The 25,599-nt window shown below is 42.7% G+C and overlaps 1 protein-coding gene across 6 annotated transcripts in view; it reads left to right on the forward strand.

The window, feature by feature from the left end:
• Positions 1-25,599, forward strand: part of LOC118231409 (proton myo-inositol cotransporter-like) — a 48,408-nt gene that overhangs the window by 980 nt on the left and 21,829 nt on the right. For 2 of the 6 annotated variants that reach the window (XM_035425176.1, XM_035425178.1), the window contains exons 2-4: positions 604-1,118; positions 11,239-11,398; positions 13,835-14,043. In XM_035425176.1, the coding sequence (XP_035281067.1) occupies positions 629-1,118; positions 11,239-11,398; positions 13,835-14,043 (859 nt within the window). In that variant the 5' untranslated portion in view covers positions 604-628. Of the gene's footprint in view, positions 1-282; positions 1,119-11,238; positions 11,399-13,834; positions 14,044-25,599 lie in introns of those variants that run through there. The other 4 variants (XM_035425177.1, XM_035425180.1, XM_035425175.1 and 1 more) reach the window with 4 other exon arrangements.

Consider the following 25,599-nt stretch of genomic DNA (forward strand, 5'->3'; position numbering starts at 1 on the left):
CTGATTGTAAACTAGGCCTGGTGATTTTAGTCAGTGGGAACACCTCTCTCCGTGTCTTAACGGGTCCTTTGGCTAATGTTACGAATGTAGAATAGATGGGGAAATGCGATACCTTTAGAACACTAGGTTATAGTGTCCGAATATGAGAGTTTAGCAAAAGGACACGGCATGGTCTGGAATTATCCGAAATTAAAATATATAGAAGATTGTAGTCACTACAGCAGGCATGTGTAATGTATTTTACGTCACACACTACCGCTCGGTGACGAATTGAATTGACTCCTCCTCAGTCTTACCTTTGCTTCTGTTTGTGTATTCGTCCTCATCGCTGCGAGCGTAGGCTAAACTCACTCGCCCGGGCTACCAGATAGCCTACAACAATGACACCAGCGGACGCACAGTTTATCCGCAACTTTTAATCTTGGGAAGCTCAAATACAGTAACTGTATCTCCGAACTGTGAAGAACGCTTTAATTTATTCAGTCTGTAAGATTTGGCATTGTCGACACTTTTTATATTGCAAAACAGCGTTTCTGGTCTTGACTGAACTGTGTTGTGATCACATTTGTGCTGTTGTTTTTCCCCTATGTCCCGAAAATCCAGTGATAATGACTATAACCTGCGAAGTATGAGCAACCTGATGGGCGAGAGAAGGAAGAAAGTAAGCGATGATGGAGAGCGGAGCCTCATCCAGGCTCCCTCCAACGCAAGCATCGACAGCCAGGGACCCTCGTCCGCCTCCACCGGTGACTTGGAGCGAGCCGCCCGCAAGCAGTTCCAACAGGAGGTCACACCTGCGTTTGTGTATGTCCTGGCAGGTTTCTCCGCACTGGGGGGCTTTTTGTTCGGCTATGACACCGGGGTGGTGTCAGGAGCCATGCTCTTGCTGAAGAAGGAGATGAATTTGAGTGCATTTTGGCAAGAACTGCTCGTCTCAAGTACTGTTGGCGCCGCTGCGTTGTCCGCCCTGGCCGGCGGGTATCTGAATGGAATTGTCGGACGCAGAAAGTGCATCCTGTTGGCCAGCTTTATCTTCGCCGGTGGGGGCGTAGTGTTAAGTGTTGCTCCGAATAAAGAGGCTCTACTTGTTGGACGACTTATAGTTGGACTTGGATTAGGTAAGTTTTGTTTAAGTTTTTTTTCTTTTCTCATAAACCTTAAATGCAGTAGGCTAATGCAATGTGGTAACGTAGGCTATGTTATATGTATGTTTAAGCGTGTCAAAAGTTGGCTAGGTTATTTAATGTGTGAGGTTTTATGTAGACCGATGTTTGAGACTGTCCCAATTCATGAATGATACATAATTTCTTTTTATAAATGGCTTATTCCCACGACTCCACTCAGAAGGAAGTTCGAATGCACACCCTCTGCACACCCAAGCGGTCACAAAAAGTCCCCCGTTGAGCCGTTCAAATTTGCTGGTAATTTTCACATTTTTGTTTGTGTAAATCAGGCGATTTACTCCGTGCTATTAAGTGGCCACGGTGTATTTAAGTACGATTTAAACCATTCAGAGGTTAGAGAAATAGTGGCACAGACGTGTTCCGTACTAATATTTACCTTATTCACCAGATGCACGAATGCGTGACATCTGACAATATTTGCATTAGAGCGCAATCCCTTCTGTGTAAAATCATTGGCTGTTTGAATCAGTAACATTGTTTTTAGAAGCAGTACTCTCATAATGGCCCATTAATTGCCCATCCATTTCCCCAGTTTTGCAGAATATTCTTCGAGTGAAAATCACGTTTCATAGGTGCCAAAAATACTTTGATAGATCCACCTTAAAGGTCTTTAAACCCGTTTTAGGTTATGTTGAGTGCTAACCCTTCATTCATTCATTCATTCATTCATTCATTCATTCATTCATTCATTCATTCGGCATCAGTGGAGGGTTGTGAGATTTTTGAACAATGGTTGCCCTTAAAATATAACCCCCCAGTTTTCGAAAACAAAATGAAACCCACTGCAGACCATACTTTTTCTACATTATGAGAAGAGTTTAAACAAGATGGTACTCATAAAAAATACTTCTGTTAATTCTGAGGGGAATTTTCTTTTGGGTGACCCCTGTACTGTGGAGGTTTGCTGGGTGATAAGGAGTTGGACTGCTGTCCATGACCTAATTATGGTTAGTGCTGGTCTGGATCAGATGAATCTGAATGTAGCATGTTTACTTCCGTGTCTGTTTTTAATGTTGTTCTGTGCAGGTAGTCTACATTATTCTGATGGTCTGTAGTGTACTCAGTCAGAGACTTTGTATGTTTGTCATGTAAACCGAAACCATGTTTTTCCAGATTTTTTCTTTCCAATTTCTGAGGGTTCTCTGTATAAGTTGTCAGAGATTAATAAGGTCTGCTAAGTTTTGTTGCTTGTCTAAAATATATTTTCACCTGTAAAGAGGGCTGATATCTTGTCTCACATTAGTAAATGCTACTTGTATTGCCACTTTGAGTTTTAGCCAGATTATATATTGTATATTATATTAAGAGCAAAATGGAAATGCATGAACAGAATTGTTGAGGAAAGTGGTTTGTACTTTAAAAGGTTAGGCTAATTTCAATAATAAGATGTTAATCGCTCTGAACTTATCTGTATAGAGTTGGTATTGTCTTAAATAAGTATAACTGCGGCAGTAGGCTTTATTATTGAAAATCAAATCACATTTAAATTTTTTTAAGGGGAGCGGGACAGTCCACTCTCCTTGAATGGCTCGCTTTATTTGGACGGGTAGACAGACAGCGGAGAGGACCAGAGATAGAGAAGGGACCACAGCTGAGGAACTGCCAGTCTGGGGAGCAAAGCCCCACCCACGCAGGGGAAATCGCTTAGCTGCCCTATGGACTGTGCCACATCTTGCCAAACCAAATCACATTTGATAGGATGTCTATGTTCCCTGAAAGATGACCACTCATTTTATTGTGGTATAATGCATTTGATTGGCCCTTGAAATAAACATAAAATTATTTCATTTCAATCCTGGGTTAACCATGGGGAGAGTTCTCTTGGACAAAGCAACTGGACAAGGAGAATGTAGCTTCTGCAGAGTTTTGATCTATGCTCTGAATGGTTATTTTTCAGAATTTGACTGAGGTAAGGGTTATTGATGACTGATATGATCTGAGGTCAGTTGTTTGAGGCAGAAGATCACTGCAATGTGGATGAATACTAAAGCTGAATGTCAAATGGAACATGAATTGGCTATAGGCTTATTTGACTCTGCTGGTAACATCATTGTCAAGGCGAATTCAGTTCTTTATATTTTTGTTCTGCTTTAAAAATAAAGATCATTTAGACAAGTTTTGTCTCTTCTCTTGCTTAGATTTGCATCTTGGAATGCAATTTGGAATGTTGGGTCCAAAATTGCCATTGTCCATAAGGGGTAGGCTAATTCCTTTTTACCAAGAATGCTGTCTGGAGTTGACCATGAAGATTGTGTAGACTCCATCAGAAGTTTGAGATTGAAATCGTTAGCTATGGCCTGGAGGTCATTTTGGGGTGTTTATGTATTCTGCTCATTCAGCACTAAGGGATGAGTAGAGCTTCTATTTCAAGCCATGTGCCAATTGTCCAATTATTTTCAGCAAACATCTCATTAAATCATTCAGTTACCACTCAATCAGATACTTAAGAAGAACGAAAGCTGAAATGTTTACTGATGTGTCATACCTAGTGCTATGTATTACAGAATAAGGGGATTGATTAAAATGCAAGAATGCAAAAAAATTGTTTTTCTTTGTGAGGGTACGAAATATTGATTTAAAATGAGTTAAAGTTTGTAAGGTGCAAAAAAACAAAATAAGCAGTTTGCAACTGGGGCAATAAAAAAATAAAATATTAGTTTATGCAATAAAAATTCCAGTGCTATAGCCTACTCTTTGCAGTTATATTTAATCATCTCCTGTTGGTTTACTGGCCTGTCTGACACGTATTGATGTTGGTGTGTGCGAAAACCTGCCCATAAGATACACATTATTTTGTAACAGTATTTGTAACAACTGACAAGTAGTGTTTGTATTTTCATTTACATGCACAGCTATGAGGGAAATGCAAACAATAAATAGCCTACATATTCTGGCATCAGTTTTAGTGTCCATTGTTCAAGCTTTTCTTCTCTAGCATAGTAAGTAAAGTACCAGTGTGTTGTATAGTATATCCTTTCCTTCCTGTGTTCTGAAGAACTTGTGTCCTTGTTTCAGGGTAAAACATTTTTCTTTTTGTAAAATTATTTTTGTACAAACCTGTTTGTTGAAGCTCCGTACAGAAACTACAGCACTTCAGATAATAACATTTTTTGCAGCTTCATGCTCTGTTTCTCTTGACATTGATCAAATAGCATATCGGCATCATTTTGTTGTTTGCTGTGACTTATATAGAAACTGTTCCTTGCAATTTCAAATAAAACAGCAGACATTAATGTTGTTTTTGGTATTGTTACCATAACAATGGGCCAACTCATGGATGCGTCTGCTCAGTTTAATCCATTTACGTAAACTACAACTTCTTATGGTCTATTCGAGTCCAAGTTCACTGGAAATCCTGGTGTCTGAGTCCATACTCTTGCTACTGCTTGCTTTCTTGCGGCGAATGAAACTAGCCTATTTGAATGCTGTTGAAGACACTTTCAGTTCCTCACTTGAAACAAATTAAATGATGAACATTTTGAGGTTGTCAGCATTTTAATTATAAAGATGTGCTCTGTGTATGTGTATTTTTGTCAATCTGATACCACAGTCTGTGCAAACTGAATGGCTTCTCTCTTCTGGTTCACTTCAGTTCCAACTGTCAGTTCTTGTAGGAACACTGAAGGAAATCGTTGAATTATTCAGACCACCAGAATTTTTCCAATCTTTCCATCTTAAAACCTTTCACTGAATGCTTTTCATATCTGTGAATGATCAACAGCAGGGAAGTGCTGTCCAACAGCTTGTGAAAGCTTCTGTCTGTTCAAGCTTTCAGGCATGAAGTTATTTTGAATGAGAATGCATATTATGTAATTTGACTTCATCAGCGTTGTACGATCGCTGCTGTGATATAATGCATGGTCACAAGGCTGTAATCTTCAGAGGCTTTTTTTAAGGAAACCATCTCGACACAAAACAGCGCACAATATAATGGTTCACTGTAGGAGTCTCACCTTGGAGACTGTCCTTTGTCAGTGGTTCATGGTGTGTTCTCATTTTGAAATCGGCAAGTATGAGTATTTTTGGTAATTGCGGTCAAGTTATGTAGCCAGGCTTTCAGCTGTTTCTTGATGGCAGGTAAAATCACGGTAAAAGTATGAAACCCATTATTTGTTAAGTTTTTGTTTTCAAGGCACTTGTTTCTTCCTCAAATTGCTGGTTTGGTAAAGGTTATTGGGTTATGATGGAGGCTTTCTTTTATTGGTGATTTTGCTAGCAGAAATCAATGCAATGTACAGTCATGCTGTGTAAATCACTATGTGGTGGTTTGGTAATTTTGTTATTGTTAGAAGAAAATATTTCTTTCTGCCTGTAATTGACTTGATAGATACGCTTTCTTTATCTTGGGCTGCATCTACAGTACCAATATCAACCAGTGTCATCACATACACTCACCGGCCACTTCAGGTGACAGGAGTGGCACCCGGTGTGGTCTTCTGCTGCTGTAGCCCATCTGCTTCAAGGTTTGACGTGGTGTGCATTTAGAGATGCTCTTCTGCATACCTTGGTTGTAACGAGTGGTTATTTGAGTTACTGTTGCCTTTCTATCAGCTCGAACCAGTCTGGCCATTCTCCTCTGACCTCTGCCATCAAGAAGTAATTTTCGCCCAGAGAACTGCCGCTCTCTGGATATTTCCTCTTTTTTGGACCATTCTCTGTAAACCCTAGAGATGGTTATGCGTGAAAATCCCAGTAGATCAGCAGTTTCTGAAATACTCAAACCAGCCGGTCTGGCACCAACAACCATGCCACGTTCAAAATCACCTTTCTTCTCCATTCTGATGCTTGGTTTGAACTTCAGCAGATCGTCTTGACCATGTCAACATGCCTAAATGCATTTAGTTGCTGCCACGTGATTGGCTGATTAGATATTTGCGTTAACGGGTGCAGTTTGCAGTTGAACAGGTGGACCTAATGAAGTGGCCGGTGAGTGTATGTCTAGCCAGCAGGAACCCTTTTGTCTGTAGTTTCAGGCTGCTGCCCTCAGTCCATTATGTAATATTGCAGAAATGTAATCCATGGCAGCATAAATGTCATTGTGCATCTCTAAACACGTCCTACATACTTTCCACAAGTACTAACATGGCCTGTGGGCAATGAACAGAAAGTGTTCATCACTGAGATGAAGTGAGGGCCAGAACTATTATGGCTTTAATGGCTGGGGCCGTTATGACTGAGATTGAATCTATTACGTTTCATTACAATCAATTGTCAGCCGCTCTTATCCTGAACGGCATACAGTAGTGGAGAACATCAGTGTTGCTCTCAGGAATACTAAAATGCTAGGCTATATCACCTAGGCACAGAGGCCCATTTATGATCAATAATTCTAATATTAAACAAGTTCTAATGTAATAAATGACAGATAACCTATCTTTACACAGCTATACCTATAACACCCAAAAGGAAATGCAAAGAAAGAGAAAGGGAGAGGATATTTTAAAGGTGGTTGTGGGGAGCCGTGCTGCAGTCGGAAGAGATGAGGATTTTGTCTGTGTCAGACGGTGGGCAGAGATTCTGCTGTTCTAACTGAAGTGGGAAGTTCTTTCCACCACCGCAGGGCCAGAACAAACAGGAGACGTAACCTAGAAGTGCAGGCACGCAGCTGGGGGCGGGTGCCAGATGCCCAGAGGTAGGAACAGAGATGTCTGCTGGGTCTGCAGAGTCTGATGATCTTTTGAAAATATACTGGAGCTGTCCCTTTAGCTGCCTGCACCAAGGATTTGAATTTGATGTGAGCTGACATTGGCAGCCAGTAGAGGAAAGTGAGAAGGGAAGTGACATGGCTGAGTTTGGGGAGGTTGTAGATAAGATGAGCAACAGCAGTCGGGATGAGCTGCAGAGATCTGATGGTGAAGGCACAAAGGCCAGCAAGAAGAGATTTGCTGTGTTTCAAGTGGGAGATGACAACTGCCCGGACAGAATGCTGGACTAAGTACTGCTGGATTCCTTCAAATGTGTGTGCTTGCTACTAATATTTTAAGTAAGGTAACAACATAACTGCAATAACAGCAGCATTAGGATTTTAAAAAAAGTCTGTTAGAGACATTTGTTCCCTGGTGAATATTTTCAGGGGCTGTACTAGCAGTGTAGCAGTTGTGGGGGAGGGAAGACAACTCCAGCCCCTCCCCCCAACATTGTCGGTTAACAGGTCTGCTGGTCCTCAGTCAACAGATTCATCAAGGAGGCCGCAGGCCTTGCTAAGATTTCACACAGCGTTAATTTTCAGTTCGTACTCAAACACACGGGAATATTTTTAGCCATTGCCCTTGGGTTTAACTCCACAACATTGCAGTCGCACTCCTCAGGAAGTAAAGTGGGTATGGTACAGACCGCGAGGGATGGATGTTATAGCCCAAGTCCTTGGAACAGAGAGGATTTGAAGGATATGACACAGAGCCAATTATACTGTAGCTATGACAGGAGGGTCCCCAGGGTCCAGCCGCTGTGGTATTGAGTTTTGGATAAACTTGTTAGGCTGAGCACAGTCTGGACATAGAGGCTGGTGCGCTTTGAAATCTGAATGTGGTGACTATCTCTGGGAATAATCCACCATTCAGCTGTAGTTGGTGATTTTCTCTGTGGGGAATAATGCACTATCCAATGGAAGGTGGTAATTGTCTGTGAGAATAATGCACTTTCACACAAAGATGGTGATGATCTCTAGAATAATAACTGCCACACATCTCCAGGGTTTCTATTCTAAAAGTAGTTTCTGAGACTGTAACTGTAATAATGTCTTAAGTGGTATGTGTCCTATTGAATATGCAGCTTAATTTGACCCTATTACATACCCTTCTGTTCTTACAAACAGTTTCTTTCTCTGATTAGTTGTTAATTACAATATGCACTCATTGTAATTAGTCACCTAGTTGTTAAATTGTTTAAGCTTTTAATTGCCTGAATATAGACGCTCCAAATTTCAGGCATTTTTTGGAAAATAAAGGTTATTTTTGATGTTTATCAACTAACACAATTGTCTTTGCATCTCTGTGATCACTTAACATAGCCCAAGCTTCCAGTTCTTGTGTTTTGGTTCAATTGTTTGTGAAGTGACCTTTCTCCAGACATGTAACTGAACAGATGTTACCCGGAGGGGGTGTCTGCTATCAGGGAAACAGAGGATCATCTCGACCCGAAGCCTCGGTTTTGATACTGCAGCAGCTTGGTTTGAAGGGGTAAAGGCAGCCCAGAAAATGCTTTCAGTAGTTGTATGCAAATTTGTTTTAGAGCAGCTAGTCACAGAAAGTCAGTTCAATCTTTTATAACTAAATTATTGACCTTAGACCTGGTGCTGCAGGGGTATGTTGCCTAGCCCGATTGTTAACCAATTTGTTTAATATTCCAGAATTTGGATCAGCCATTGTTGGCCTGTCATATTGCTGCAGCATCAAACCAAGGGGGCAAAATCTCCTCTGAACTGTGTTCTGCCACCTGATGCTTCGTTTAATTTGCGCAGTCCACCAGCTGAGGTGCGCAGCCGTTGTGCCAAAGGACTGCACTTCTCATGCAGACGGTGCCAAAGCAATTGCTGATATATGACAAGGATGGGGAATAACTTCTTGATTGAAACCTTCTTTCTTTGGCTGGTGCTGCGGCTAATGGTGTGTCACCCCGTCAGTCAGTGAGACCCCTGGCTGGAATTGGAAATGACACAATCAGGATTCAATTCTAGCCTGTGGGACACTCTGCTGTGCCAAGAACCAGCTCTGCAGCTGGATGTGCCGTCCAAGAGCCAAGCGGCAGACTTTATCGCCATCGATCATTTTGCCACTCAATCATTTTGCCTATCTTTAGTATTTTGGAGCATTTGAGTGTTTGGAGCTCTTCAATTTGTAAGCATCCCGTGTGAAGCAAGCCATCCATTGTTCATGGGCTGATTGCATCACACCTGTTGGTAATGCTAGTTAATATGGTTTTAATACAGGTGTGATTAACGTCAGAAAAGAAGGTCACTCAAGAGATATGGGAGTGTTCTTAGAGGGATGCATCTTTGTAATAATGACATTAATTAAGTGTCTGTTCATTAATATCATTAATTAATATCATACAGTAGGAAGGAGCCCTAGTTCTGGCTGTGGCAGTAAAATACACACTGTCTTTGTTATTGGCTACACCAGATCTTTAATGACCACACTGAGTTTAGGATCTTGGTTTAAGGATTCAAAGGGTGCCAAAAGAATAATATTTGCTATCATTGCCATGATGCATTGCTTTTACTTTGTCAGGAAGAAAGACTACCTCCTAATAGGCTTATCAGCAACACCGCCACCAGCTTCTCTTAGATTGTCTTAACTCAAGCACTGGCCAGCCCAGGTCCAAGAGCACTGCAGGTGTAAAGAGCTCCAACCTCATATAGCATCTGCTAGAGAATTAAAATAACTTATTTTTTGAACTTTTCCAATCAAGATTTTTTTAAATGTCAATATTAGAAACAAATTTGTCAGAGTATTAATACTTGGTGTAGTCTGAATGGAGGGGTTTCAGCGGTGTGAAGATTACTTTCTGGGGTGTCTGTCAGTGGAAGGTGCTGTACAAACTATGGCTTCGTATTCGCTCTATCATGGTAAAACCAATTGAGTACTTGAGGATGCATGTTTGTCTTGGAGATATCCTCCGTTTATTTGTAAAGCAATTGTTTGCATGAATAAGAGCAACAGTAAACTTGCTTGGTGTGAACGGTCAGTCCCTGTCCTTGCGGCAGGTTTTAGGAACATGCTAACTTTTTTCCCCCGCGGAATACACTCCACTGTCGTGTTTTCACAACCCAGTGAAGCGCCAATGAAGCTCCTCTTCTGTTGTTATTGATTAACCTCTGCGCAAGTCGCACATTGAGGGTGTTCCCATGGCAACAGGTACGTTGTCCTCCAGGCAGCTGAGAGCTACACGAAAGAGCGCGCGGACTATTAATAGACTTATCGCAAGCGGCGTCGTCTTGTTTGATGACTCTGGATAAACAGGCCTAGGCCTATACCTTGTCTGTTCCTCATGAAAAGTGTGTATATAGCTGCATTGTAACTGGGGTGAAGCCCGAGATTAAATATATGAATGTTTACTATGAGGTTTTAAAAATATGTATTCATATTATTGCCTGGAATTGCCCTAATAAGGAAGAAAGTACTACTGGTCACGTTTCATGTTTTTAGGAAGAACAACAGTCAACTCTTTTCCAAAATACCACATTTTTCATTGACATTAAAATCCCTGAATGCCTGCTGAATATAAGGGTTTTATCAGTTGAGATAAACTGAGCCTGACATTATCATTTTATTGGAAGCACTCTTAATTGCTCTGTCAGTTTCTTTGAGAAGGGCATAGCTGAATCACAGATTTAGTGACTGGATATGAACCACTGGGCTCAATGCATATGAAGTTACACACAGGGATGACATTATCGATATTACTGTAGGATAGTTTTTTTCTGCTTGTTTATTGTCCAATAGCAGAATCCTCATTGCTGTTATAACAATTTATATTTCATGCTGTGACCATATTGATTTCTTACTCAGTTTTATGTCGGGCTGTTGTTTTCTTTTGCCAATGTACTGCTGCAATGCTATGCCATGCAAATAAAGCATTTTAATTGAAGTGAACTGAACTGATGCTCAATCCAATAGTTCAGGTTTACTCTCCCACTGGACTCCTGAATCCTCGCCATTGTAATGGAGCACAGATGGGTAAGACCATCCCCAAGAAATATGCCTTTTTCCTTTTGGATCACAGGCATGATAAATCCTTTTTTGTGGTTCACCTAAAGTGTTGCTGTGCTGCCATAGTGATGCTGCCATAGTCTGTCTGGAAGTGCAGTTTGGGGATTGCATTGAGCGAACGCCACATGTAGACAAGGCAGAACCGCAGTCACAAAAACAAAAGGACAGATGGGGAAGTACAAAAAGAAAGGGGGGGAAAATCACGGCTCAGAATAACAAGTTAGGAAATAAGGGAAATGGGGACTGTGAATAGCACAGAGGTGCACTCGGGGTATTGACTCAGGAAAAAACGAAAAACTTGGGACTAGAACTTTGGATAACATTTTCTCTCTCTCTCTCAACAGGCATTGCCTCCATGACCGTCCCAGTCTACATCGCAGAATGCTCACCCTCCCACCTGAGGGGCCAGCTGGTCACCGTCAACAACCTCTTCATCACAGGTGGTCAGTTTATTGCCAGCATCATTGACGGGGCCTTCAGCTACCTGCGCCATGATGGCTGGAGGTACGATTTGTTAATCGGTGCCCCCTGTTGATGATGGAAGATCAGTGTGTTTGGTAGCGTGTTTTGCCTATTCTCTTCACCCCTCAGTGAATGTATCTGTGCTGTGTTTACTGAGCCAGGCAGCACGTCAGAGCTGGGCTTCCTGTTGGTCCCACATCACGCCGTTCACAAATCCAGTTCTTTAAACACACAACACCACAGCTTTGCTAATCCCACGCACTGAAAGCACAGTCCTGCAACAATGGCTAACTCACCACATGCTCCCGTTGGACAGACTGAGATTTTTAGCTGCACTACAGGTTCTTTTCATTTTTGGGGGTGGGAACTAGATTCAGAAAACCATGAGCATGAATTTTAAAAAGCTTGCCTGTATATTATGCACAGAGTTATTTTTGGTTGTGTGCTGAAACATGTTTTCAGATGCTGTCCTTCCATTAATGGAAGCCCTGTGTACCTGTATAACACTTCCAGTAATGTGAACAGCATATGCCGCAGTTTGTCCCCTGCTTTGGTGGCCTCAGACCTTCTGTAATTCTACCTTGGAGCCAGGCTGAAAGATTACAAGCTCATTGTGCTTTACATTTATGGCAGATATTCCCCATATGAAAATTTGGTGGGAACACCGAATGTTGGTGGTGCTATGGACATCAGTGTTCACAGGGCATAGACGGGTGGTAGATTTACTGTAGCACACGCACATAAACATTTTCATTAAAAACCATTCATTAGCTTTACATTGATTCAAGATCAGTGATTCAGGCTTGCTTTCACGTGCAACCGTGAATGGAAACTGATTGCCAACAGCTGTCTTCTCAGTAACCCACTGGGCTGTTGAACCCCAGCTATAGTATTTTGTATATTTTCATGTGCATGTGTCTGTGTCTGTGTGTGTGTGTGTGTGGTCTTTTAATCCTGCTGTATTGTTTTGTGTTTGAGCATGTGAGTGTGCATTTGTGTTTGTGCTCGTGTGTGTTCTTTAACCGCTGCGATAGTGGTGTGTGTGTGTGTGTGTGTGTGTGTTTTTGTGTGAGCGTGCTCTTCACTCCATCTATAATGTCGTTTCTGATCATCGCAGATGGAGCTCTGTCTCTTCCCGTCAGTGTCCAGACTGAGGGTGTGAATCAGAATGCGTCTCTGACATCTGAATCTCTCCTCAAGCCCTTTGCACGGTGGCAGTGAAATATTGTTAAAGGATGAGATCGAGCCTCGTGTCAGATAAACATCCTGCACTGATGCGCTCACTCTCCCATTTTGAATCAGGCAGATGATTAAGTGCCGACTGAAGGACGTGAGACTGTTTCGGTTTAATGTGGCTGATTCCGTCATTCGTCAACAGATGAATTGTGTCAGTACATGTTGATCTGTCAAGGACCCTCGGCTTATTTTTGTGAGAAAAGATGCTTTTTCAGGGGCTTAAATAGCTCTATCAGTACATATCGCCGCCTTTCCGGGACTCTATAGAGTCTTGAAGCTGGGCTGCATACTGATTTTAAGCTTTGAATAGTGCGCCTCCACTTGTCACACTGGTTCTGCTCATTTTCATGTCATTAAACCTCCTATGGTTCAAAAGGCGGAGCACTGGAAGAGATATTTCCAGCTCTGCGATAGTCTCTAATGGTTAGGATTTGCATCGGATGGGGTCCAACCACATGTAAATCACTGCGCACATCCTAGTCATTTCTAAGTGTCTAGAAAACCAGAATTAGGCTCCTCAGCCTTGGCTGTGAGATGCCTTCTTTCCGAGTTGTGACAATATGGCAGGTATGTGCTGCTTCCCCAAATCCACGTGTTCAGTTATTCTAATTTTCCCTTGGTGACATGGAGAGGGTTCAGTATGTGATACCTCATCTGTCACATTGTCTGACTTCCTGTGGTGATGACTTAATGGGGGGTCAGAAGTAGGGGTGTGCAATATAAAAAATTCTGGGGCCAATATTGGTAACAAATATTTTATTAGCTGATGCCAATGCTGTTGCAACCCTGTCTTACATTATAGTACAAGTGCAATGAAGTTTCTGCTTTCAGTGAAGCACAGACGTAAACTTCTGAAGGAAAAATGTAATGAATTTTATTTATATTACAGAATATTACAACTTGCTTATTATAGTGTTACGCAGAGAGCATGCATCTTGGGGTCTACTGAGTCTGTATAGGTTTGCTTGTGAGTGTGGCTGGTAACATTACACAAACAGTAAATGATAAAAAGAGGTTCAGATTACTGTGATTAGGCTACTTTTTGAGCATGACACACTCCTCCCTATTTTTGCATCTGACTCCCTATTGCTCTCACTCAATTGTTCTCTTCACTGTTCCCTCTCACTGCCTGTTTTTATCAGTTCTACCCTATCAATTGTATTGATTCTCTCCTTTCTGTTATCCATCTCTCCCTCTCCCGTTCACATCTTATCTTTACCGACGCTCTGTGCTCTGCCTCAGGTACATGCTGGGTCTGTCGGTGGCTCCGGCGGTCCTGCAGTTCGTCGGGTTCCTCTTTCTGCCGGAGAGCCCCCGCTGGCTGATCCAGAAGGGCCAAACCCCGCAGGCCCGGCGGGTCTTGAGCCAGATCCGGGGGAACCAGAACATCGACGAGGAGTACGAAAGCATCAAGAACAGCATCGAAGAGGAGGAGAAAGAAAGCGGGGGAGGTGAGAGGCGTGGCTGGGTCACATGACACTATCGCAATACTGCCGAGTGGCAGCGGGCGTCGCAAGACTGCGGTGCCCAACCTCGCGGTGCCCAACCTCGCGCGCAATGATGTAATCGCTTCCTCAACCACAGCTACAAAACATCTCGGGCACAGAATGCCAGCATTAAATCAGGGCAAATATTGTACAGGCACTGGTTAGCTTGGAGGTTATGCTAGGACATTGTCAGTGTTGGGAGTCCTATCATTTTTTGATTGAACCTGGGGGATTTTAAAGATAGCTGTTTAGTTTAGAAAGATTAGTTGTTGCAGTACTTATGTAGTGCCTGTCTGATACTGTAAAACAGTCAAGTGTGGCGAGCGAGTTCCATTTTACTCAAAATAAGGGAAGTTCAATTTAACATTGCTTGGAATTCTGAACTTTATTAAAATAGTTTAGTGTTGATGGTTTATCCTGGGTACTTGGTTGAGCCTTTTCTCTGTTAACTACTCTCAAAAGTCTCATTGGCATCTCTTGCTTGTTTTGTGTATGTTCAGTCCAGCTGTTCAGTACTGTTTGATGGGGGGGGGGGGGAAAGCAGTGTCTACAGTTTGTCAGATACAAGCACAAGAAGAGCCAGTGAAATTGGCTTCCTTTTGCCTCTAATTAACTTTGACAGAAAGCTTCCTCGCCGTCAGCTGAAGTGCCCGCTACTTTTTCATTGTCCTTGACGTTGGGGAAGTGAAGTGGCCCTCAGTTCTTTGGATTCAGTGCAGTGTCTCGGTTATATCACGCCTCACCGCTGTATCATTATAGGCCCAATCAGTCACCTTTTCAAATGTCGAGGTCATTCAGCCGAGGGAGTCATTGGACACGATTAGGTCATTAGGGGAGCCTGTTCTCAAGACGTAACGTTTTTATGGCATACCAAAGCTAATGCTGTCATTTTACTGTTGTGGACAGAATCACTGGCATTGTATGAACTTCAAGATACTGCTGTCATTATTTCTTAGTTTTTGCATGGCACGTGTAAGCTATTTAGCTACATGTTTGATGGCAAATTAAAACTGGCCCATAATAAACGTTTGGCAATGTCTCAATTCTGACAGTAGAAAATGCGAACAATCGTGAACAAAATTATATTATTTATGAGATTCAAACTCAATATTTGAAAAGAAGTGACAGCCGAAATCTGCACCTCCTGCAAAAGAATGTCTTGTGAGAAACAGCTGATTAGTATATCATTATCCTCGTATTCCAATGCAGCCATAGACTACTAAAATTGGCAGTACGCTTTGCGCAATGTGCATGGCTCGTAAAGGGAATGAAAAGAGGTAATTTGATTGGCTATTAATAAATCCAGCTGCACCACACCTACTGAGAATATATTCAGTTAATCCAGCCCATTTTCCAGGTGTGCCGCGCGCTTTGAGCTATACACTCCTTGCCTCCGGTCACGTCACAAAAATACCAACATTGACGAGCCTCTCCAGTGAGCCCACGCTCCACACACAGTGCTCCCTCCTCCCCCAGCGAGGCTCAGGGCTTTGTGTTCTGGACGCAGGTGTATTTACCGATGTGTCATTCTGCTCTCACTGCGTAATGCCTTCCCACACCGAGCCTCTGTCTGAGCCTACAGAGCGTGTAAAACCTGTAGAAGCTTGTCAAAGGCTGCTACCTCCCTTTTTTTAGCCAAGCAAAAATTGGGAGTGGCTGCCTCACTGGATTTTAAAACGCAATCAGTTTTGCTTTCTATTTGCAAAACTGTAAGGATTTAAATTTTTTTGCAAGCAAGAAAACAAGTGCATCTAACTCCATTAGTTATACAAAATGACAGGTGGAAACTCTGTACCCCGATAAGCAAGGCTATTTCCTGCTGCCAGGCATTCATCCAAGCGTTTTCTGACACTAAGAACGTCTGTCCTAGGAGGTGAACTTACTACTTGTCCAGAAATCTTGCAATTAATGTGTCTCACGCATGAAGAAGTAACTTCGACCTGATTTTCAAGGGTTGAGGAATGGAGGAGTGTCCAGTTTGTGGTCTGGAGACTGAAATCCCTCCACAAAGGCAAAGTCAGGTAGACTTTATCCAGGGGAGGAATTTTCAGCGGTCAGATGTCATTGCGGCCCATACAGGTCTCGTCATTTACAGGCAACAGTCAAACCACAGGCCTAATTCACAGTGCAGTTTTTTTGACTGCAGTCCTCCGAGTAAGGCAGCAAGTTTAGAAATTCTTAGACCCTTTTGCATGGTAATTTACATGCGTGTTAAGCTTATGTGATGTTAAATGATGAGTACCTCGTGCGAGTTCCTGTGGTAAGTGAGTGAGTGCCACATAGCACTGCCCTCAGCCCCTGAGAGTCAGCGGAACGTCGGGCCAAACTGACCAGTCAGCTACTGTGACAGTCGGCGTCTTGTGCCTTTGGATGTTGAGCCGGATCACTGTGCTCACGCATGTGCGCGGGTAATTCTCTGTGAGGGCTTGTGTCTGTGGTAGATGCGTGCTGCCTGTCCTTTCCCTTCAGTGACGACATCAGTTTCTTGCTTCAGCAGTGCAGACGAACGGGGGTTAGTCCCTCACTTCAGAGAGAAGTAGACTAGATGCCTGAAGGAAAACAAGTACGTCATGACACACAAACAAATTAATGTACAAATACTGTCTACCCTCTACGAGAGTCGTGGGACGCCATATTTGTTTCATCTTTTGCTCTCAGTCCATGGTTTAATTCTATGGTCACAATACTGAGGGAGATTTGTCTTCCATTTTCAAAGAAGGGTTTCCTCTGCTCTTGAACTCCCCCACACACTTAGTTTCAAATTGACACACTCAAACACACAAACAGTCATACATTATGCATAAACTCTCGTAATCACATTCACGTACATCATTGCATTGATCACACACACACACACAAACAGTGGTACATACACATATATTTGCACTCACACATTCACACTTTCACATGCACTCACACTCACGCTGGACCCCTCCCCTTCTGTTCAGCCCTGAGAGGGCCATCTGGACAGACTGCAAATCTCATTTGTTTATTTACTGAACTGCCCTTCGGATGAGGGCAGGAAAGTCTACTCCTGCCTGCTGCGCTGAATATGATGGCTGTTCTCTTTCAGTTCCTGGTTTTATGGCTCCTACCTCCTCTTTCCTCACTCAGACCGCCAAATGATCATATTCAACTAGCCAGAGAGAAAGACTTCAGAAAGACATTAAATTCGGGATAACAAGATTGTGGTTTCTGAACGAATAGAGTTGCCCAATCGCTGAACTTTGTGGAAGTTAGTCAGCACTCAACAGCTCACTGCAATCTGTTACTTCCTGGGTCGGTCGCCGTGGCGACATGCAGTGTTCTTCCTTGTGGCTCTTGTCTTGTTTTGATCTGGAGCAGCGGGAACGGGGCTCTGATGAAGTCTTCTGTTTTGGAGAATGTGGAACAGGATTATAATGAATGTTTCTACCAGCAGTATGAAAGGCGATACTACTGTAGTAAACTGTGAGATAGTGAGCCCACGTCTCGTCTATGGAACGCTAATGAGAGAGACTGGAGAGAGTGATGAAAGAAAGATGGAAACTCAGAGGAAGTGACAGGGTGAGATGGGAGGGCAAGAAAAGGTGGGAACCCGAGCTCATTACGGCAGTGTCATTCTGTACAGGAATTTTGATGAAGACGAAGAAACAAAACATTTTATTTGATGTAAATCCCTATAACACTGCAGTCATGTCACCTTCAACCCTGGCTGCATTTCCATGCATCTGTGCATGTATGGTTATATATGCATGCATGTGTGCACTTGTGTTTCCATGTGCATGCACTTGTGTGTCTGCACACACATGCACTTGATTATGTTCGGGTTTTTGTACTCACTTGTACAAGTGTATCTATACTATATATCTATCTATACATGTGCGTGTGCATGTGTGTGTGTGTGCATGCGTGCGTGCATGCGTGTGTGTGTACGTGTACGTGCATGTACCCACTTGCCCAGTCATGAATTTTCCTGCAAGAGTCTTCCATTATGTGATCTTCTGTATACAGTTATTCATTGCATTTGTGACTGTATTCATTTTCTAACATATCAGAGCTCCATACTTTATGCTGAGTGACATTTGAGCCTCTGCTGTTCTCCAGCTCCTCAGATCATGTCCTGTGTTTGTGCAGAGTACAGTGTCTATCACCCTGAACTTGAGCCAAAGGACAAGGAGCAGAACAGAATTCTCATATTTCTAAGGCTTTTATGGTCGCCCTTTGAAATGCAAGGCATTGCCTCAGTCACCATAGAGCTCAGGATCCAAAACCAGATCAATATCTGCTCTAATGGTAATGGCCTTGCTTAAGTAAATTTGGTCAATTGGTTTAAGGAGTGAGAATATTTCCTGAGTTAGGAAATGCTCCCTTATCTGTAATTATGGAGTGCTCCATATGATTTTCTCTGAAAAGAAAAATCTTAATTGCACAATGGGCCAGACAGAAAAATGTTTTATGTGAGGCGACATTGTTTGGGTTTTGAGGCAAGTTTATGAAACAGACTTTTTTCATTGCTTTATATTAAGTGCTGTATTCAAATTCAAAGAATCCTGTTTACAAGTATTTGCAACAAACAATTCTCACAATATCAATTTTCTGATTTGTCTTGATGTAGGTCAACATCATTTGATTCAGTATCAAACTACTTGTTTGTTTTTTTCTTCATTTTCAGCATTACAAAATGTAATTTTTCTGTATTATATCCCCAATGCCCCATGTTCCTTGGTTTTTCAGATTCAATTAAAAATTCATCACATAATACATTATGTGGAAATCCAAGAGGCACTTTTAACATGATTTATTTCACTGACTCTGGGTTATAAATAATGTAAACTTTTAAAATTACATGATACCCTCTCTGTGCCTGAAGTCTTAAAGGTACAACAAGGTTTGGTCTAATCCAATTAATACTGTATATGTCAGCCAAGTGGAGACCAAAGCAATGATAGGACGTTTAGACAGAGTGCGCCAAACAAATTGTGGATTGTTTGGGCACTCAAATAAAACATGATGGCAAGATACAATTTGTGCTCGCTCTTATCCGTTCAGTGTTTGAATCATCTTTATTCTCGTCCTGTGGGGTTCTGCTCTGTGTGTATGCCGTCATGAATCTCTACTGTCACAAGGAATACAGAGTTGTCAACTGTTGAAAATGTGTTTATTTTCTTTAATGTACAATTTTAGGCTTATTTAAGCACTGTAAAATTGCTGTCGATAATGATCCAGGCCAATGTTCTTCTGACAGGAGGATTTGCAATGCTTAGTCAAGAGAATGCCTGAGGTAATTGAATATCACCATGCCAGAAACGTTGCCTCCTCAATTCAGCTCTACTAATTGAGTTTTTTGTGAGCCTTTTCCTCTTTTCCAGTGAATCACTGAGGTTTGCCAGTCCCAGTGGGTGTTGGCTGAATGAATGAATTGAAATTAATTGAAAATTGTTTGTAACCAAATGCTTTTATGTTGGAGCTGGACTTTAAGGACAGGCATCTAAAAACCACTGCATTTATGTTACTGAGGGAACATTATGTTGCAGAGAGAATAATTTAGTCCTGCTAATTGAAAAGGTTAATAAGAAATGTTCTTAATTCAGCATATAAGTGGCTTCATGGAAAAACACAGGTCATGCATTCAGAAAACCTTCCCATCCACAACTGACATTGTATTACAGATCTATGACATTGAAGATGTTCTGTGGATTTGACCTCATCTGAGGCTAAGGGGACTTCTGTAGTTTTCTTTTACATCCCTGATAGGAGATGCGATATTTAGGAAGCCCATGTGTCTCTGTGACTTCTTAGATTTATTTGCGCATTGGTGAGCACTGAGCACAGTTGCTCCTGAATCTTTTAAGAACAGCTAAGAGTAATTTTCTTGGCCTGAGAACCATTCAATTGGAGTGAGACCATTGGCCTGTTGCTGTCATGTGAGCAGATAGCATGATGATTAGTAGAGGACACTGGGTCTTTGGTGGTGCCCGGCATCTTAGACAAACCTTGCTGCCTTCTCCACACGTCAATGGCCTACAGCCAGAAACAGAAAGAGCCAGCAGGGACTGTGTAAATAAGTATGTATTGCCAGAGCCACAATCCACCGGTGTTTGAAATGGACCATGTCCAAAACAATCTAAGATGGCAGACATGTGTGTGAACCAGTTGGCCCTGTATTCAGGGGACAGGGTCTGATATTCACGACCAGGTCCACAGCAGTGACCGAGTACGGGGTCCGGTCTTCCAGTATTTGACTCCCATGTCCCAGGCACAAACACACACTGTTTTTTCTGTGCCCTCCTGCAGTTATCTAAGTACAGCATGTGTGTCTCTGTGCCTATATTCTGATCAGTGAACTGTGTTTGATTAACATTTATCAGATGCATTTTTCCCCACAGATGGGTAGCAGCCCAGGGTGTAATGAACACAAGAGCATGCAGCTGATCATAACAGTGTCACGCAGTGCTAGACTTTTTTTTTCTTTGATACAGAGCAAACGTCTGATCTCGGGAACGTTACTGTGTTTTTTTTGGTCGAGTTAACATTTCGCTTGCCTCGGTTGCATTCGAATTCACCCAAGAGCCCTGTTCATTTTACTTGAAAAAATGATTCATACAGCTAGAGATTTCCATAAAGCCCGTTTCTTTCTGGGTGCTTGGGAGCATGACGTGGCTGTTTCCTGTGCTGCGCTGCAGCTGCTCTGTAGTGCCTGGGGAGCTGAGGGAGGGCCTGCCTTGCAGACACACCCCCCTACCCTTCACCACCCCCGCTGCACGTCTCCCATGGTCCCGCTTCCCCTCACTGACCAATAGATGTTGCATTGTGTGGCCAAACGTACATCGTGCCAAGTCTTGAGTAACCAGAAACTAGCCTGGGTCTGAGTGAACAGGGAGTGCAGACCTGGGGATGGGAATTAGGCCGTAATTTGAGTGCTAACCAGGGAGCGGAAACCACAAGCTTTCTTTCTTTTTTTTTGTTGCTAGTTTCTTTTTTTGTTTACCATCACCCGTGTTCAGCTTCCCAGAGTTTGTGTGGAAATCGGCACGGTTGTGTTCCCACATGGAGAAGATTCTGCTAGCTTTGATGGACTGGCTGAATCTCTCTGCCTGTTTGGCACTGCAGTGCTCTGAGAGAGAAGAACACACTGTTTTCCAGCCACAGTCTTCCTCAGCAGGATTACGTGAGGGCAGGTGCACCACGTCAATTTGTCGACAACCGGTCTGTCGTCAATCCTGTTCTGAGCTGAGATAATGAATGCTCAAAGGCCTTGCAGTCAAAAGGAGTGGACAACCCCTGTTCAATAGGTGTGCGATAGGTGTTCTTAATATTACACAAAAGAAAAACATGTGATAAGCAAAATGCCTTCCTATTATCAGGGTGAAGTGGTCCATGCATACTTATCTCAGTTAAGTACTTGGTTGTCACCACACATGCGAGGCTTTCTTAAAGGGGGCAGTCACACAGCTGGTGGCTGGAGTGATGAGTTCTTGCCCCTTCCTCTGCAGGCTGTCTCTGTCCGTTGTCATTACAATCCTAGACAGAGCCTCGCCCAGCGGTGCCCAGGTCCTGAGGCAGTGGAGGGAGGGATTAGTTGTGCGTCTGCATCATAAGTCCTATCCCCAGGGAGAAGTGCTTTCATTACAGATTGACTGTCTTGACAGGTGGCCAGTGTGCAGGCTGTGCCCGGTACTGACGTTTGACAGTTTGTCTGGGAAACAGGATGCACAGACCACAATAAGACAGGCAGGTGCTGACTACATTTAGCAGGGCAGGGAGAGGTTTGGTAAACATAACCATACCATTTACAAGGAACCTGAAGCCCTCACGGGTGACAAACGCTCGCCCGCAATAGACCCGTTTCTACCCCTACAATGAAGCTAGGAGAAAGGTGAGCCTTTCTGCCAGCTTCTTTCTGCTTGTTTTCTGACAGGCTTTGGAAGTGTACAACTCAACAACATACATGAGACTGGTCAAATGTATTACTTATACATAAAGCATTTATGTTGTGGTTGTTTTTGCTTAACATCTTGTTAAATCTAGGTCTGTTGCATTGCATTAATGTTATCAAATGCTCATGCATTTTGTATGAAATGTAAATGATCCATTTTGAATATGGAGTAGGTGTGGTTTTTTGTTGGGAGAAGCGTGATTTCCCCAAATCAGGAAAGGCATGAAAGTCCTTCTGTTAGTTCTGTAATTCTAGGTGAAACAGGAGACTATAAGCCACAGACAAACAATGCTGTCTCTATGCTCAGACAAACCAGTATTCTTCATTTTTTTAAATGTGAAGAAAAAGAACATAATGTACTAGCTTGGTGAGAGTTCACTCTTTAGATGATGATGCTGCATTTTCAAATATCACTGCTCTAGGCTTTTATAAAGCTTGTCCATTCTCTTTATTGGAAATGGAAGCATTGCATTGAAGGTCCGTGATTTATTGTGTTTTCTGTGTTTTTGCTTTGCGGCGCCTTTCTCCTCTTTCTCTGCCATTTGGGGGATCAAAGCGTCGAGTTTTATGTTCCAGACATGCAGGTCACTCTCCTGACATTCGGGGTTGTGTAGCAGGTGAGAATGTAATATCTCAGCATCGATGCTTTCATGTCTCTGAGCTCCTCCATTTTCTGAAATAGCGTTCTGGCTTGTGCCTTTTCTCATGTAACTGCAATAGCCTTCCTGTGTTAATACAGCAATCTTAGCAACACAGCGAAAGTGCAGAAATCACAGCATTTAGCTGTGCAGCGCAGAAATCATGTGTGCATGCTTGGGTGTGTTTGTGTATATTTAAATCCTTGCATGTGGGTGCACATTTCTGTTTGTGTGGGTCCATGACTGTGTGTGTATATAGGTGTGTATGTGTTTGGGTGTGTGTGCGTGTGCGCACCAGGGTCCTTCGGTTATTAGTATGTTGATATATCAGCCGAGAGCGTTTGATAGATATGAAATTACTGTTTGATTGTAAAGATTGACTCTGAATGGATTCTCAAATTGTTGGTTTTCTGAAGGGAAATAGGTCTGTCAGAAAAAAGGGAAATGGCAGAAATGAAAACAACACCTGAAATGACAATGGGAAATGAAAAATCTATTTCCAATAGAAATGTGTTCTAATCCCCCTTCACTCAGAGAGAGAGAGAGAGAGAGAGAGAGAAAGCCAGAGAAAGCGAGAGAGTGGTGGGAGCCTGCTCTCTGTACAGAGACTATCTCTAGAAAGTTTTTCTGCTTAATTAATTTTGAATAAAGCTCATAAATATTGCAGAGAACGATTTATCTTGGTCCCCTCCCTGTGGATCTCTGAAAACTCTTCTATGTGCAGAAGCATGATGTGAGCCTTCGCATGGCTGAAGGGGCAGGTCTCGAAGGACAGGAAGGGGAGATTTTTTCACCTTAGCACAGAGCAAAAAGCTGATGAGACACCTCTCTGGTTTCATCGATTAATGTGCTCTTTGTAGGACGCATTTGTCATCACGCAAACTGCATTCACTCATTCATAATCATACACACTGTCATATGGGAAACTGCAGTTGAAGTATACATTTAGAAGCTGATATCATCAATTTAATGGAGCAAAAAGGGCCAGATTTTGTCTGCCTCTGTCTACAGGCTATTCATTCCACCAGTCTTTCATAACCAACTTGCTCTAGCTCCCCCAACCAGTACCTCCAAACTGTTTCACCCCCCACCCCCTACTTCTTCCTCCACTTCCCCCAACCACTCCCCTCGCCCCTCGACCTTAGCACTCTGTCCTCCTTGGGCACAATATGCTTTTGTTCAGTGTGTCATTGTCCCTGCTGTATTTTTGCCCTTCTGAACTTTATAAATGTCACTGTCCATTTGATTGGGCATGGGTTCACCTCAGGAAAGGTCTTCCTATATCCTTTCTTCACAGGGGCTTCCTGCAGACAATGCTGAGGCAACGTCTGCAATGCATTATGTAAGCCCTCCTACCTTGGGCTAACCTTTAAAGGTTGTGATTCCGTATGTAAAAAAATAATCTCACGTGATCAAAACAATCCTCGGGTGAATTACCTTGAAAAGCAATACTCTTTACATCTTTAAACCTTTGTTTTCAGGCAGTCACCTTTTTCAGATGTCATAGGGAACATGTCATACAAGATTATGTGCTAACATGTCAGAGTGCAAGACAGTACATGATTTGTACATGGCTCTCACGATGAGGTGGTCTCCCACCAATAGCTTGCAGTTGAAGAATACATTCTTGATCCTATGGGACAATAAGATGGACACGTTTCTAATTAAATTCCCAAATAAAATAAAAACACAAAACAAGTTTAGTACAATACTGCAAATTATGGGCAACAGACAATTTTATATGAAAACATTCAAACAAATCTTGGCTTGTGATGCACATAGCCCAGCAAAGCCAGCTAGCTGTGACACTATTGTTTATTCAACTCTGAAACAGTCAACCCATGGACTTTTCCAGAACTGTGGCTTAGTAAATTATTATTATTATTATTATTATTATTATTATTATTATTAGAAAAGGGACAATTAAACCAAGGGACATTGTGATTTTGGGGCATGAGCTGTTTTAAGCCTGTAGCACTTGACTGTACGATTATTATCTCCCTTGGAACTCACAGGAGACCAGGCCGGGGTTGGGGCATTTCTGTCACTGTGAATTTGGTTGAAACTTAGCGGGTGCTGTGTGAAGCTGAGTCAGAACGTGGGTCATGTGACTCCAGTTTCCAAACGGCCATCTTGGCTCTCACGTCAGGCGTACGTCAGTATTCAGCCTCCCCGGAGAGACCCGGCTCCTCGTTTACTGAGCATTGTAACAGGCTGAATAATTCATATTGCAGAGAGTGCACCGCAGATTTTATAAAAGCAAGCTCATTCAGTCTTGTTTTGAGCTCATTCAGTCTTGTTTTGGATGCATGACAAAATTGGCCTGTGCCTCCCTCCCCTGCTCCACCCCAACCACACACACATTAGTGGTGGTGACTGCAGATGTGTTCCATTCACGCATCCTGCTTTAGTACTGCATCCATACTCCATGATATTGCACTTTCGTATGTGTAGACTGGCCTTTAAAAAACCTACAATAAAAACAATAAATGATACCTTTGAGTTTGAGAAAGTAAGAGTTCATATGAAGTAGTTTGATGTTGCTCTGCTGAGTTTTATCTGTCTAGCTGGGAGTGGGTGGTTTTGTAGGAAAGGGAGAGTTCTAGGAGGCGAGACTTCCCATGTCTGCTGGGCTAGCCTAGCTGGCTGGAGTGCGCTGACTTCATGACCAAATCCTAGCAACCGGTGCCCCTCAGTGACTGTGGGTGACGAGACTGCTGCTTTCACACATCCGTGGAAGTCACACCATTTCAAGGATCGACCCGGATTGTGGCGTGCAGGCTGAGCTAGCCGCCCTAAGCAGTGGGAATGCACGCACACCTGCGTCATAGCTATCTGTGTCTCAATCATGTTTGTTTTTCTAACATTTCCAACCCCTTCCCCTCCCCACCGCCACGTACTTTGTCTTCTCCTGATTTCTGAGAAGGTAGCAATTTTTTTGCCCCAGTTTTCCAGCCCAGGAGA

This window comes from Anguilla anguilla, chromosome 7 (genome assembly GCF_013347855.1).
Source record: "Anguilla anguilla isolate fAngAng1 chromosome 7, fAngAng1.pri, whole genome shotgun sequence".
NCBI lineage: Eukaryota > Metazoa > Chordata > Actinopteri > Anguilliformes > Anguillidae > Anguilla > Anguilla anguilla.